This window comes from Vombatus ursinus, unplaced genomic scaffold (genome assembly GCF_900497805.2).
Source record: "Vombatus ursinus unplaced genomic scaffold, bare-nosed wombat genome assembly UNPS02014945.1, whole genome shotgun sequence".
Taxonomy (NCBI): Eukaryota; Metazoa; Chordata; class Mammalia; order Diprotodontia; family Vombatidae; genus Vombatus; species Vombatus ursinus.
Window position 1 is genome coordinate 2488578 of NW_020954723.1, and position 15042 is coordinate 2503619.

The following is a 15042-nucleotide window of genomic DNA, read 5'->3' on the forward strand; positions in this document are numbered from 1 at the left end:
GATAAAGAGAACAAGGGCTCCAGCGTATTGGGTGGCTCCCCTGTGGTAAACTTTTAGAAGAACATTGACAGGAGTTACATAAAGATATGAATGGGCTGCAGTCTGTATGTTGGAAGGAACTCCCAAATTGAGATCACACATGCTTTTGACTGTTTTGGATATGAGTAACTTTCAGGATCTCTTCTGTTCTTTGTGGGATTAAGAATTCCACCCTAGCCATAGCTGTAAAAAGTATCTGATTCGTTTTTCTTCTAATTTTTTTAATGATATGACCTTTGTAGACCATATTTATTTTGAGCTTATTGAAATATATAACACATTGGATTGAATCTATGCAACAAGGTTGTAGGGGCAACTACACTGATGTGTAACCTACTCAGCCTGCTACTTGACTTCTTAGTTACCATGTTCATTCTCATCATCTTAAATTCTAAGATGATCCACGAGTAGGTATGGATATTTCTTTATTAGTTACTACAATTGCAACATCATATCAATTAAGTCTGAGCCCCTATTCCAGTTTATGACATTTTATTTATTTAGTAAACTGGAGAAAACATTTTTCTTCATAAGTATTTGGCTCATCTCTTGCTCCATTTATAGGTATGTGAATATGTGTATCTAGCTATGTATTTATATAAGTATTTGTATGAAATTTTATATCTAATATAAAATATGAATACATTATAATTAATATAGCATAGAAATGTTAATGTCATATAAATATATTGTATAAAATATAGAAATCTGATGTAATATGTGAAATTTATAAAATTATATGTAGTTCAGATTACACACATAAAAAATCTGCATTGTTTGTCCCAGATGTACATACATACCTATATCTCAAACTCCCAATCTCCTAGGCTGCTTAAATAAATATCAAGGTTACTCCTTATTAACACAAACAATAAGACTGAGACAAATAATTATTTACCATGTTTCGGCTGTGAAATAGTCACCTTTAACTATCACTAAAGTAAATAACTTCTCTTTAATTCTGGAAACATGGGTCTCAACACTCTGATTTATCAGGATACCGACAAAAGTTTCTTAATGTTTTCTTCAAGACATTAAAAGGTTAAGACATCTCTCAGGAAAGAAGCTCTCTTCCATCGGCTTCTCTCTGTACCTTACTCAGCCTTCAGTTCTCCTAGTATTGTAATAGTCCAGAATGTTAAACCTCCAGCCTCCCAAGTTTCTGTTGCCTGTTGGAGGGAGAGCAATGCCATCTCCAGTCTCTGTGAAAGAGGCTATTGAAGCTCCTGTTACACTTCATTGTGGCAACACCGTCGGCATTTCCCCCTGTGGCCCTTTTCCTATATAAAGGAGCTCTTGCTCAAGTGGTTTCTGTTCTTAGGATTGTCCCAATACTGAGCAGTTAAATTCAGTTTTTACTGATTCTTACTTTTATGGTCTGTACCACTGATCCTCATCCATTTTTTAAACCAATTCCCAATAGTTTGGTTGTCTTTATACTACTTATTTTCTTATTCTCTCTTCACCTCCTTGAGTAATTAATTCCTATTTATCACATCAAACTATTTTCTGAATTAATGATTTCTATCCCTACTTTCTCTTCTTATTTTAATTAAAATAACAAGCACAAACATTTCCATATAGAGAGAAGTATAACAAAATAGCTTGTATAATAACTATGAACTTATGTGCAATTTGTTTTTTTTCAGGAACTGTATATATTAAATTTAATAAGGTAGTAACAAGTCTGTCTTATTTGTGTCTCCTTTTGCACTTTTTGGGGGATTTTCTTTAAAGATGTTTTAATGATGCTCATCCCCTGCCCCCTTCTTATTTATCTATGACTAACTTACTGTCGGAGGGCAGGAGTAACCTCAAGAATAAGAGTACTCATCTATGAAGGTGCCATTGGATGGGATGGAGCGAGATTGCTCTCACCACTTGTTTTCACATCTTCCCTACCTGCACTTCTTATTTCTAGTGGATCTTCTTCATCCCCCTATGCCCTCTAATTCTTTTAATCGGTTTCTTTCCATTTCCCTCTGCTGGTCCAACCTACCACATGCTAGTGGGGGTCCCTAACCGCCTGCAGAGGGGTAAGCCTGGCCCTGGTCAGAGACAAGATGAGCTTGTGAGCCTGAGGGACCTCGGGTCCCGCCCTGTAGGTGCCATCTGAGTGCGAGGTTGCTCCAACCCTAGATCTGCCCTGTGGCTCCTACTCTCTCCTCCTGCTGCTTTGGGGATACTTTGGGGGCAGTGTCTCAGAGGCCTCCATATGGGAACGGCTTGGGATGTTTCTGGGCCCCTCCTGAGAGCCACCCTCCTGATGCTTGGTTCTGGATTTTCTGATTGTTTCTGACTGCCTGCAGCCCCTTTCTGGCTAGTGCTAGGTCTCCTCCAAAATAATCATTCCTAGACAGGTGACACTCACCAAAGAGAAGAATATACTTGGGAAGTTAGTTTACCACCTATATCTCTAGAACAGAAGGGACATGGTGCACCTGTGGCCTAAGACGCTGCTACTGCCCCGGCACCTGCCAGTGCTCACCTGTTTGGGCCAGAGCACCCTGCAGAAGGAGGAGCCCTTCATCAGGTCTGACTGCTACCACCATGGCCATATGGGGGGGAACCTCATCCCTGGCTGCCTTCAGCACCTGATTCGAGGGTCTCTGGTAAATGCTGTGGGTAGATGATCTCACATATGAAAATGAGCCCATTCTCACCTCTTCCCAATTTGGACACGTGGCCTATCGGATAGAGGAGGAAAAAGGGGTCTGAACCAAGAGTTGGGGTTTAACACAAGAGGGAACTGGACTCCATAGGTTACTGATTCAGAAAAAAGATAATTTAATTATGAAACAAGGCCTTCCTTATGATTGGGGTTCACAGGCCAGGTTTATGGAGTTTGTGGCAGTGGTGGACAACATTCTCTTCATTTATAAGAATAGTAACCAGACACAGGTTCAGGAATATATATTAAATGCAGTCAATGCAGTGGATTCGATTTTTAGACAGTAGGTATTTGCATTTTTTTGATTGGGATTGAGATCTGGAACCAAGGACAATTCCTTAGCACCAACAGCATAGAGCAGCTACTGGAAGATTACAGCAAGCAGAAACAACATGACCCTTTACCCCGTTTGAAGCATGACTCTGCTCAACTTTTCATAAATCATTCCTTCCCTGAAGTTCTTGGGCTTTCCTACCTAGAAGGAATATGTTCACCTCCACTGGGGTCCAGAGTTAGTGTTTTCTTTGGCAATAGCTTGCCTTTTTCTGCTCATAATGTGGCTCAAGGGCTGGGCCAAATTTTTGGTATGCAGCATGATAGTGAATTTTGCATCTGTGGGCAAACCAACTAAATCATGCAGAATTCCTGCTCCCAGGCAGCTGAATTCAGCAACTGCAGTTGCACCGATTTTTATTCCACTGTCTCTGCAACAGGATCTTGTTTGAGTACTCTTCCAATCTCACAAACACCCGCCCTGGCGAAACGGTGGGAACCAAGTGGTGGCAGGTATTGAGGGGAGTGACTGTGGCTCCCTGAAGCTCTGTGAAAAAGATCCCTGTCGTCCAGCCGACTGCATGTTAAGTTTGGACGCATTGTGTGCTTTTGGATCTTGGTGCAAAAACTGCAAGATTGTATCATCGAGGAGGTTCTGCCGAGAGGCAGCAGATGAATGTGACCTTCCTGACTGGTGCAGTGGAACCTCCCAAGAGCGCACAGAAGATGTCTACCTGGAGCGCCGTGCAGAGAAGCAGGTTAGTGCTATCCACGTCAATGCAACAACCACGATGCCCACTGTGAAAAGGTTTTTGGCCATGGGTCAAAGAGTGGGCTGTTGGGCTGCTACCAAGTGAACAGCCAAGGTGACCGGTTTGGCCACTGTGGTATCTGAGATTCTGCACGTGTAAAATGTGACACCGTTGGCTGTTTTATACGGAAGAGTTCAGTGTGAGAATGTGAAAACTTTTCCCCCTCTTCGAAAGCACTCGATTTCACTACAAATGTATGTGAATGGAGCCACATGCTGGGGTACTAATGATCTGGGCACGGGTCTGGCTGATGTGGGTGAAGTGAAGGATGGCACAATGTGTGGCCCAGGCAAGTTCTGTTTCCATAGATACTGTGCCAGTTTGCTTCTCCTGAAGTAGGCTTCCACACCTGAGATGTGCACCCACAAAGGTCTGCAATAATAATAAAAAAAACCCAAAACACTGCCACTGTAGCTAAGGCTGGGCCTGTCCCAACTGCCAGTTCCCTGGGTTTGGAGGAAGTCTTGACAGTGGTCCTGCCCCAGTGGAAATGTCCTCTTTTAAGGTATTATGTTCCTAGATGTGAGTGCTAGAGTTGTATTTTTCTGTATGGGGTTGTGTATGTGCTTTCAAGATTGGGCATGATCCAGATAAGACTAGAAAAATGTACTTTAACTTTTGCTTTATTATGTTTTGTCTTATGGAAAGAGAAAAGTTAGGAAATGGCTAAGAGGAGTGATCACAGGACCGCTAAAGTGATCCCCTCCCCTCATCCTACTGGTGTCAATTAACTGCAACCTGAAACCAATTCCCAGCATCTTTATCTTGATTATTCAGTGTTATAAGGCATAAAAATAAAACTTCACTGTGCCTGGAACTAGATTCAGTGTCTTTAGTTTTTGAGCTGACACTGGGGATCCTGCCTTGAGAATAATTCTTTTCCCACCCATTTTAGATATCTAAAGATGTTTTATCTTTTTATGTAAAGTTAGTTTTGAACATTCATTTTTAGAAGTTTTTGAGTTCCAAATTTTTCTCCTTTCCCTCCCCCACCTCCAAGACAGCAAGCAATCTGATATAGGTTATACATGTACAATCAAACATATTTCCACATTAGTCATGTTGTGAAAAAAGAATCAGAACAAAAGAGAAAAACCACAGGAAAGAAAAAAAAAAACAAAAAAAGTGAAAATAGTATGCTTTGATCTGTATTCAGACTGTAGTTCTTTCTCTGGATGTGGATAGCATTTTCCATCATGGAGTCTTTTGGAATTGTCTTGGGTCACTGTATTGCTGAGAAGAGCTAAGTCTATCATAGTTGATTATTGCACAATGCTGCTATTACTGTGTACAACATTCTCCTGGTTCTGTTCATTTCACTCAGCATCAGTTCATATAAGTCTTTCCAGGTTTTTCTGAAGGCCACCTGCTCATCATTTTTATAACGCAACAGTATTCCATTACATTCATATACCACAACTTGTTCAACCATTTGCCAATTGATGGGCATTCCCTCAATTTCCAATTCTTTGCCACCATAAGAAGGGCTGCTATAAATATTTTTGTACAGGTGGGCCCTTTCCTGGGAATAATTCTTAACCAAGGGATCTTCTTACCCACTGTAACTGGTAACTGAACCCAATGCCGAATTTGCTGGTTAGAAATCCTTGTGGGTTAGCACAGTGCCTGACCTGTAATAGATGCTTAATGAATTTGGATTGATTGATTATTTTTTCTTTAGCAAGGAAGAAGAATGCCAGCAGAGCTTTGTTTCTGTTTTGTTTTAAAGTGTCAAAGCTCTTGTTCAAAGTCAACTTTGAATATTTAAAATTGTTTTTGCTTTGCATACGTTTGCATGATTTTAAAAGACCTAGTCTTTTCCTACAGTACAATTAAGACAGGATCCTCACTCAAACTAGGCCTTAGCTGCAGTCTACTCAATCATCTAATAGACTTTACAGCATTGTTTTCATTGGCTAGCAAGGATGAGTTTTAGGTGTGATTTAAGGGGCAGAATTACATAGTGGATAGAGTTTAGATTGATGTTAAGACCTGGGTTTACCTCCAAGTTGAGCACATACTGGCTGTACAACCTAGGCAAGTGCCTTAACTTGTCAGCACTCCCAGGCTCTAAGACCACAATACAGTTGGGAGTCTGCATCTGTAGAGTTTCTTCATGGTGAATTCCCTTCACCAATGAAATAATAGGACTGGACCATTCCATTCCTTACTCTCCATTCCAAAAAAAATGGAAAATCTCCCCTTACAACTTCCTAAGGCATTTCATCAGCATGATGTAGTATCAAGAATGCTGTTCCAGGGCTGAGAAGTTCTAGGTTTGAGCTCCTCCTGTTTGTTATAAGCTTTGTGACTTTGGGCAAGTCATTTTAACTTGGAGCCTCAGTTTCTTCATCTAAAATGGGGGTGTTATTTAGGTGAAGGAAGCCGCTCTGGCTCTGAAGTCAGAGGACTTGGGTTCAAATCCCATCTCTGGTACTTTTATGTCACTTCTGGCAAGCCATTTAAGCCTCCTTGGGCCCTCAGTTGGCCTAGTAGGCCTCTGAAGTCCCTTCCTGCTGTATCGTCTTAGGTACGTTCTCTCTTCCCTGGATTGTCATGACACTGCTTTGTCATGGTTCTCTTTTCACCCGTTTGACTACTCATTCTCCCTGTCCCACTCTTTATTTGTGGGTGTAGCCCAAGTCTCTGTTCTGAGCCCTCTCCTCTCTTTTCTTTTCTCTCTCAGACCTGATCTCCTCAGTTTCTATGGATTCAACTGTCATCACTATGAAGATGATTCCTAAGTCCTCCTCTCTCTCCTGAGCTCTCTAGTCTTTCATTACCAATTGACTGCTGGACCTCTCCACTTAGATACACCATAGGCATCTCAAAAATCACATGCCCCAAACTGAACTCATTATCTTTCTCCTTAGAACTACCCCTCCTTCTCACTTTACAATTTCTGTTGAGGGAAATAACTACCCCTCCACCCCACCCTGATTCATGCTTCGATTTACATTCAGACTTCTGCCTCCTTTTGGTTTTTTAAATTTATTTTTCTGAATCTAACAACAACAACAACAAAAACAAATGAAATAAGCATTTCCAAATGCATAACAAAACAGAAAAAGAGGATTATACATGAAGCTGCTATGCAGTTTGCTTTTCTTTTAAAATCTATAATAAATTTAACATGTGACTTTCAAAGCTCTCCTGCTTGTCTGTGTTTCTTGCTCGCTCTATATCTGCTCTCTTCTGTGCCTTTAAAAATGGTTTGATAATTTTTTTCTTTTTTTTGAGGGGCCACCTCTAGCCTTCCTTTCTCTTCACCAACCCCCCAATTAAAAAAGAACAGAAAAATAAAATTTTTGTTAATAAATATGCATAATCAAACAAAACAAATGACCACACTGGCTGTGTCCAAAAAACATGTACCTTCTTCTACATCTTTCCATCACCTTTCTGTCAGGAGATGGAGAACATGCTTCATTGTTGTTCTTCTGAAATCATGGTTCTTAAGGCTTTCAAAGTTGTTTGTCTTTATAGTGTTTTTATTATATAAATTGTTTTCCTGTTTCTGCTCACGTAACTATATCAGTTCATAAAAATTTTCCCAGTTTTCTCTAAAACAGTTCCTTTTTTCATTTGTTATTGCACAATAATATTACATTTATATGCTGTAATGTGTTTAGCTGTTCCTCAATTGATGTATACCCCCATCATTTTCCTTTGCTATGATAGGAATAGGAATAGTTGCTATAAATATTTTTGTCCATATGGGTTCTTTCCCTCTTTAATCTCTTTGGGATATAGGTCTAGTAGTGGTATCACAGGGTCAAAGGGAATGCAGTTTGGTTAGTATTGGGGCATAGCTCCAAACTGCTTTCCAGAATGGCTGGACCAATTCAGAGCATTAGCATTGCATTGCATTAGTATGCTTAATTTCTCGCATTAAGGATAATACCAGGTTCATAACCTGGGAGTAATCCTTTTTTTATTATTCTCTCCTTTGTTTTTCAGTATTTCTAATTTGGTGTTTAGTTGAGGATTTTTAATTTGTTCTTTTTCTAGTTTTTTTAGTTGCATGCCCAATTCGTTGATCTCCTCTTTCTCTATTTTATTCTCTATTTAATTAAGAATTTAGAGATATAAAACTTCCCCTAAGAACTGCTTTCACTGCATCCCATAAATTTTGTTATGTTGTCTTATTATTGTCATTCTCTTGAATGGAGTTATCAGTTATTTCTATGATTTATTGTTTGGCCCATTCATTTTTTATGATTAGATTATTTAGTTTCAATTATTTTTTAGTCTGTCTTTCCATGGCCCTTTATTACATATAATTTTTTATTGCATCATGATCTGAAAAGGATGCATTTAATATTTCTGCCTTTCTGCATTGGATTGTGAGGTTTTTATGCCCCAGCACATGGTCAATTTTTGTGTATGTGCTATGTACCGCCGAGGAAAAGTATATTCCTTTCTATCCCCATTCAGTTTTCTCCAGAGGTCTACCATGTCTAACTTTTCTAATGTTCTATTCACCTCCTTAACTTCTTTCTTATTTAACTTGTGGTTAGATTTATCTAGTTCAGAGAGGGAGAGGTTGAGGTTCCCCACTAGTATAGTTTTGCTGTCTGTTTCTTCCTGTAACTCCCTGAATTTCTCCTCTAAGAATCTGGATGCTATACCACTTGGTGCATATATATTTAGTATTGATGTTGCTTCAGTATCTATTGTATTTTTTTAGCAAGATGTAGTTTCCTTCCTTATCTCTTTTAATTAGGTCTATTTTTGCTTTTACTTTGTCTGAGACCAAAATTGCTACCCCTGCTTTTTTTTATTTCCACTGAAGCATAATAGATTCTGCTCCAGTCCCTTACTTATACTCTGTGTGTTCCTTTGTTTCAAATGTGTTTTTTGTAAACAACATATTGTAGGATTATGGTTTTTAATCCATTCTGCTATCCACTTCTGTTTTATGGGAGAGTTCATCCCATTCACATTCACTTATGATTACTATCTGTGTCTTTCTCTGCATCCTATTTCCCCTGTTGATGTTTTTCTTTCTCCTTTCTCCCTTTGGCTACCACCTTTCCCTCAGTCCTGCCTCCCTTCTATTAGCCCCCTCCCTTTTCTTCTTCTTTATCCTTACTACTTCTTCCCTCCCTTCTATCCCCCCTTCCTTTTCTTTCCCCTTTTCCCTCCTACTGCCTATAGGGCTACTTAGATTTCTATACCTAACCAATTATGTTATTCTCTTCTTCACCCAAATTCGATGAGAGTAAGGTTCAAACAATGCTCATCTCCCTCCCTTCTTTCCCTCTACTGTAATAGGTTTTTGTGCCTTTTTCTGTAAGTAATCTACCCTTGTTTGCCTCCTTCTTTCCTTTTCTCCCATTACCATTCCCTTAGTTAGATCAGATTAATCCACTTACTTAGATCCATTGAACCCACTTGATTAGTTTTTTTATCATTACATCAAAGTTAACTTACACTCATCCCCTCTATGTATACCCCTTTAAAATGGTGTAATAACAATACAGTTCTCAAGAGTTACAAGTGTCTTCCCTTGTTGGAATGTAAACAGTTTGCCCTTATTAATAACATTTTTTTCTGTCCCATTTACCTTTTTATGTCTTTCTTGAGTCTTGTATTTGAAGATCAAATTTTCCGTTGAGCTCTGGTCTTTTTATCAGGAAGATTTGGAAGTTCCCTATTTCATTGAATCTCCATCTCCTCCGCTGAAAGATCATGCTCAGTTTCGCTGGGTAGTTTATCCTTGGTTGTAATCCAAGTTCTTTTGCCTTAAAGAATATCGTATTCCATGTCCCATGATCTTTTAATGTAGACTCTGCAAGGTCCTGTGTAATCCTGACTGTGGTTCCATGATATTTAAATTGTTTCTTTCTGGCTGCTTGCAGTATTTTCTTTTTGATCTGTAGCTTTAAACCTAAATCTTCCATGAGAATGATTTCTCATTTCTTTTTTTCTCATTTCTTCACTTCTTGAGGGAAATAGTCACGTTACCTTTGTTTTTAGATCCTCAGTATCTAGCAGAATAACTTGCACATAATAGGAACTTAATAAAATAAATATTTGTTAAAAGAGGAAAACCCATGAGCCAGGTGGGCAAACTCCTGCCTGGCCTGACACTAAACCCTTTCTCCTCCTCTTTGTTTCAGCATTTAGCCCAGGATTCTCTTTCTTGTTGGTAACTAAGACATTCTCTCACTTTAAATTTTTTCAAATAAATCTTTTATTGATGTGATAAAAATAACTCACTGTTATTTCCCATGGAACCCATCGCTCCAATCAAATCCTCCCTTTGAAAAAAAGTAGTTAAATAAAACAAACCAAAACACTGGCTTTATATGACAACATGTACTTCATTCTATACCTGTAGATATTACTGTCTGTCTGTCTTCTGGAGTCGAGTTTAGTTGCTGCATTAACCAGGGTATTGATATCTTTCAATATTGTTTTCCTTCACACTGTCATGGTTATTATGTAAATTGTTCTCATGGTTCTGCTCACATCATTCTGCATTACTTCATACAGGGTCTTCCCAAGAATCTCCAAATTCTTTGTAATTGTCTTGAGTCACAATAATATTCCATTCCATTTGTTTTCTACATTTGTTCAACCATCCTCTCACTGATAATGTACCCATTTAGTCTCTAGCCACAAAATTGCTTCTGTCCTAATTACATGAGACCTTTTCTTCTGTGTTTGAGCCCTTGGGGTATAATCCCATAAGTGAGATTACAAGTCCAGTTTATGACGTGGAACCAAGATGGTGAAGTAGACAGAACATTCTAGCTGACCTCTCCTAATATTCCCTTCCAAACAACTGTTAAAAAATGCCTCAAATCCAATTTTGGAGTGGCATAACCAACAAAATGTTGGGATAAGACATTTTCCCAGCTCAACACAATTTAGGAGGTCAGAAGGAGAGGTTTGTAACACTGGGGTGGGGGTTGGGAGTGTAGCAAGGAGACCACACTGCCTGTGGGCCTTGAAGGTGGCAGTAACAGCAGTATCAGGAGCTCTCACTGCCTTAGGCAGTAAGGGGATTGACAATTGGTCAGAAAGAGATTATAGGAGATCCCTGTGCAGATACTAGGTATGAGACTGGTCAGCATTTAGCAACTCCATTGCCCATTACCCAGTTCCAGATCACAGTTCCAGGGCAGAGAGGAGTACTAGGAGTACTAGGAGCACTGGAGGTTGCAAAAGAGCAGGGGCCCTTCCTAGGTGAGGACAGGAATGCAGACCAGGAAAGCAGTGACCCCATGTCTTCCTGGATCACACCACTTTGGAAGCACTGAAAACTTACAGACCCCCAGAACTAGCTGTGAAAACAGAAAGGCAAAAAATCCTGAAGTTTGGGATGGTGATTTCTCTTCCTTCTCTCCACCTCACCCCCCAAAGTGAGCATAGCCCAACTCTAACCTAGTTAATGTCAAGAAATGGGCTGGAAAAGGAGCAGATAACAACATAAAAGAAAGCTAGTATGGTGATAGAGAAGCTTAAGGACACAAACTCAAGATAACAACTTAAGAACATCTACAAGCAAAGTCTCAAATAAAAGTATAGATTGGACAAAAGCCCAACAAGAATTCTGAGAAAAAGCTAAGGAAAGCAATTTTTTTTTTACAAGAGCAAAAAAAAAAAGCTGATTTTAAAAATCAAAAGTGGTAGGGGGAAAATTGGGAAAAGAAATGAGAGCAATGCTCACGTCCAGTGACAAGACGTCAGAGTGAGGAAGGAACCTCTGAAGTCCCCCCCAAATTCCTTTCCAACCTAGTAAACTGCCTCAGAATTGATCGAGGAGCAGGGAAGCAGCTTACCAGTATGGCAGGAAAAGGTCTTTTTCATTATTGGGGTGGGAGGGGATTGAGGTCCAAGAGTAGAAGCAGCAGCAGCCAGCCAGCCTCACAGTAGGGGGCCTACAGTAAGGCTGCAAGGCTGGGGCAATCCACCTGCCCTCCTGTAAACCAGCAGCCTCTTAGGCAAATGAGCAGTCTGTGCAGCACAGCAAGGCCCCACCGCAGTGACTCTACCCCCAAGGACAAGGCACCAGTGAGGCCTTGACCCTATTGCTGACCAGTAGTGAACCAATAGCAAGATACCCCCTATGGAGCCGGTCAGTAGAGAATCTGTTTCCATAGCAACCCTGTAACAGCAGGGTCCCATCCCTGGAGTAGATCAGCAACAAGATTTCTCCTTCAGGGCCTGCCAGCAGAGAGGCCTTGTTTCCACAGCAATCCAGCAGCAAGGCTCCACCCTTGGGGCAGGCCAGCAGCTAAACCCCATACCCAGGGGAGGCCAGCAGGGAGGGCCCACCTGCCCAATACAAGCCAGAAGGGTAGCCTGCCCTCTAGTGAAAACAAACAACTAAGCCCTGAAGCCCAGTGAAAACCAGCAATAAAACCCTGAGCCCCAGTCCTAGCAGCTTGGGACAATGCAGGACCAGATCCCAACTCTCACATAAAAACACTAAGTCACCAAAAAAGGCAGAAAAATGAGCAAAAAACATATGAAAAGGAACTTGACTATAGAAAGTTACTATGGTGACAGGGAGGATCAAAGCATAAACTTAGAAGAGGACATTGGTGTCAAAATGACTAAATGTGGAGCCTCAATGAAAAAATGTAATTTGGTCTCAGGCCCAAAAAGAATTACTTGAATAGCTTAAAAAGGATTTTAAAAAACAGATTAGAGCAGTAGAAGAAAAATTGTGAAAAGAAATGAAAGTAAAACAAGAGAATCATGAAAAAAAGAGTCAGTGGCGTGGGAAAGATAAAAAATTTACTGAGGAAAATAAGTAACTCCCTAAAAAAATAAAATTCACCAAATGGATAAGAAAGTACAAAAGCTCACTGAAGAAAATAGTTCCTTAAAAATTAGAATGAGCAAGTTGAAGCTAATGACTCTATGAGACATCAAGATACGATAAAACAAAATCAAAAAGTAAGAAAAAAATAGAAGAAAATGTGAAATTTCTCATTGGAAAAACAACTGACCTAGAAAATAGATCCAAGAGAGATAATATAAGAATTATTAAGTTACCTGAAAGTTATGATAAAAAAAGTCTGGACAACATCTTTCAAGAAATTATCAAAGATATCATACAAATGGGAAAAGGACCTGCAAGCACAAAAATATTTATAGCAACTCTTTTTGTAATGGCAAAGAATTGGAAATTGAGAGGATGCCCATCAATTGAGGAATGGCTGAACAAGTTGTGGTATATGAATGTAATGGAATAATATTGTGCTATAAGAAATGATAAGCAGGCTAACTTTAGAAAAACCCGGAAAGACTTGTATGGTCTGAAACTAGTATGAGTGAAGTGAGCAGGACCAGGAGAATGTTGTACACAGCAACAGCCACATTGTGAAATGACTAATATTGATAGACTTGACCCTTCTTAGCAATACCAGGATCTAAAGACATCTCCACAAGCCTCATGATGGAAAATGCTATCCACATGCAAAGAAAGAACTATGGAGTTTGAATGCAGATCGAGGCATACTATTTGCTATTTTTTTCTTCTATTGTGTTTTGTTTCCTCTTTCTGGTGGTTCCTCCTATTAGTTCTAATTCTTACTTACAACATCACCAATGTGAAAATATGTTTAATAGGAATGTATATGTATAGCCTATATCAGATTGTACACCATCTTGGGGAGGGAGGTGGGAAAGGAGGGGGAGAAAAAATTAAAATTCAAAAGCTTATGGAAGTGATTGTTGATAATTCAAAATAAATTATTTTAAATAAAAACAAACAAACAAACAACAACAACAACAAAGTATATGTTAAAAAAAAAAAAGAAATTATCAAAGAAAACTGCCATCATATTTTAGGACCAGAGGGCAAAATAGACATTGGAAAAATCCATCAATTACCATCTGAAAGAGATCCCAAAATGAAAACTCCCAGGAACATCATAGACAAATTCCAGAGTTCACAGATCAAGTAGAAAGGACTACAAGCAGCCAAAAAGAAACCATTCAAATATCATGGAGCCACAGTCGAGATTACACAGGATTTGACAGCTTCCACGTTAAAGAACTGGAGGGCTTGGAATATGATATACCAAAAGGCCAAGGAGTTAAGATTACAACCAAGAATCACCTACCCAGCAAAACTGAATATTGGACATGTAACAAAATAGAAAGCTTTCAAAGATTTCTAATTAAAAGACCAAAGTCAAATAAAAAATTCTGACCTCCAAATACAAGACTCAAGAGAAACATAAAAAAGTAAAAAAGAAACAAGAGAAGATATAAGAAATTCAATGAGGTTAAACTGTTTATGTTTTTGTATGGCAAGAACTCTTAAGAACTTTATTACTATTAGAGCAATTAGAAGGAGAATATATAGACAAAGCATGTGGATATAAGGTGACTTTGATGGGATGATAGCCCCCCAAAAAATAAAATAAAGGAATGAGAAAGAAAATTGCAGTGGAAGAAGGAGAGGAGAGATTGAGTGGGGTAAACTATCTCACACAAAAGAGGCATGAAAGAGCTAGTGGTGGGCAAAGCTTAAACCTTACTCTCATCAAAATTGTCTTAAAGAGGGAATAGTGCACACACTGAGTTGGATATAGAATTCTATCTTACCCTGTAAGGAAGTAAAAAGGGACAGGGATCATAGAAGGGGGAGAGGAGACTGATAAAAAGGAGGGTAGATTGGAGAAGGCAGTGATCAGAAGTAAAACACTTGTGAGGAGGGAAAGGGTGGGGGTAAGAGAGAGAGGGGAATAAACCAGGGAAAAATAGCATGGAGGGAAATACACAGTTATTATAAATGTCAGTGTGAATGGGATGAACTCACCCATTAAATGGAAGTGGGTAGCAGAATGAATTAAAAACCAGAATCCTGAGCATGTTGTTTCTAAGAAATACATCTGAAGCAGAGAGATACACCTAGGGTAAAGGTAAGGCACTGGAGCAGAATCTATTCTGCTTCAGCTAAAGCAAAGAAAGCAGGGGTGGCAATCATGATCTCAGACAAAGCAAAAACAAAAATGATCTAACTAAAAGGGATAAAGAAGGAAACTATATCTTGATGAAAGGTACCATAGACAATGAAGTCATATCAATATGATACACATATGCACCAAATGGTATAGCACCTAATATTTGAAGAAGTTGGATAAATTATAACAGGAAATATTCAATAAAACTAGACTAGTGGGGGCCTTCAACTTTCCCCTCTGAGAGCTAGATACATCTAACCAAAAAATAAATAAGAAAGAAGTTAAGGGAGAAGCTAGATAGTGCAGTGGATAG

General features: G+C 39.2%; 1 protein-coding gene across 1 annotated transcript in view; it reads right to left on the minus strand.

Moving 5' to 3' along the window:
- Positions 1-3981: 3981 nt before the first annotated feature.
- The window catches only part of LOC114030030 (disintegrin and metalloproteinase domain-containing protein 20-like), a 33716-nt gene continuing 22655 nt past the window's right edge, over positions 3982-15042 (minus strand). Inside the window, exons 2-5 of the mRNA XM_027844694.1 lie at positions 12161-12237; positions 11846-12043; positions 11589-11728; positions 3982-4144 (exon numbers count right to left, since the gene is read on the minus strand). Of these exons, the coding sequence (XP_027700495.1) occupies positions 3982-4144; positions 11589-11728; positions 11846-12043; positions 12161-12237 (578 nt within the window). The remainder of the gene's footprint in view (positions 4145-11588; positions 11729-11845; positions 12044-12160; positions 12238-15042) is intronic.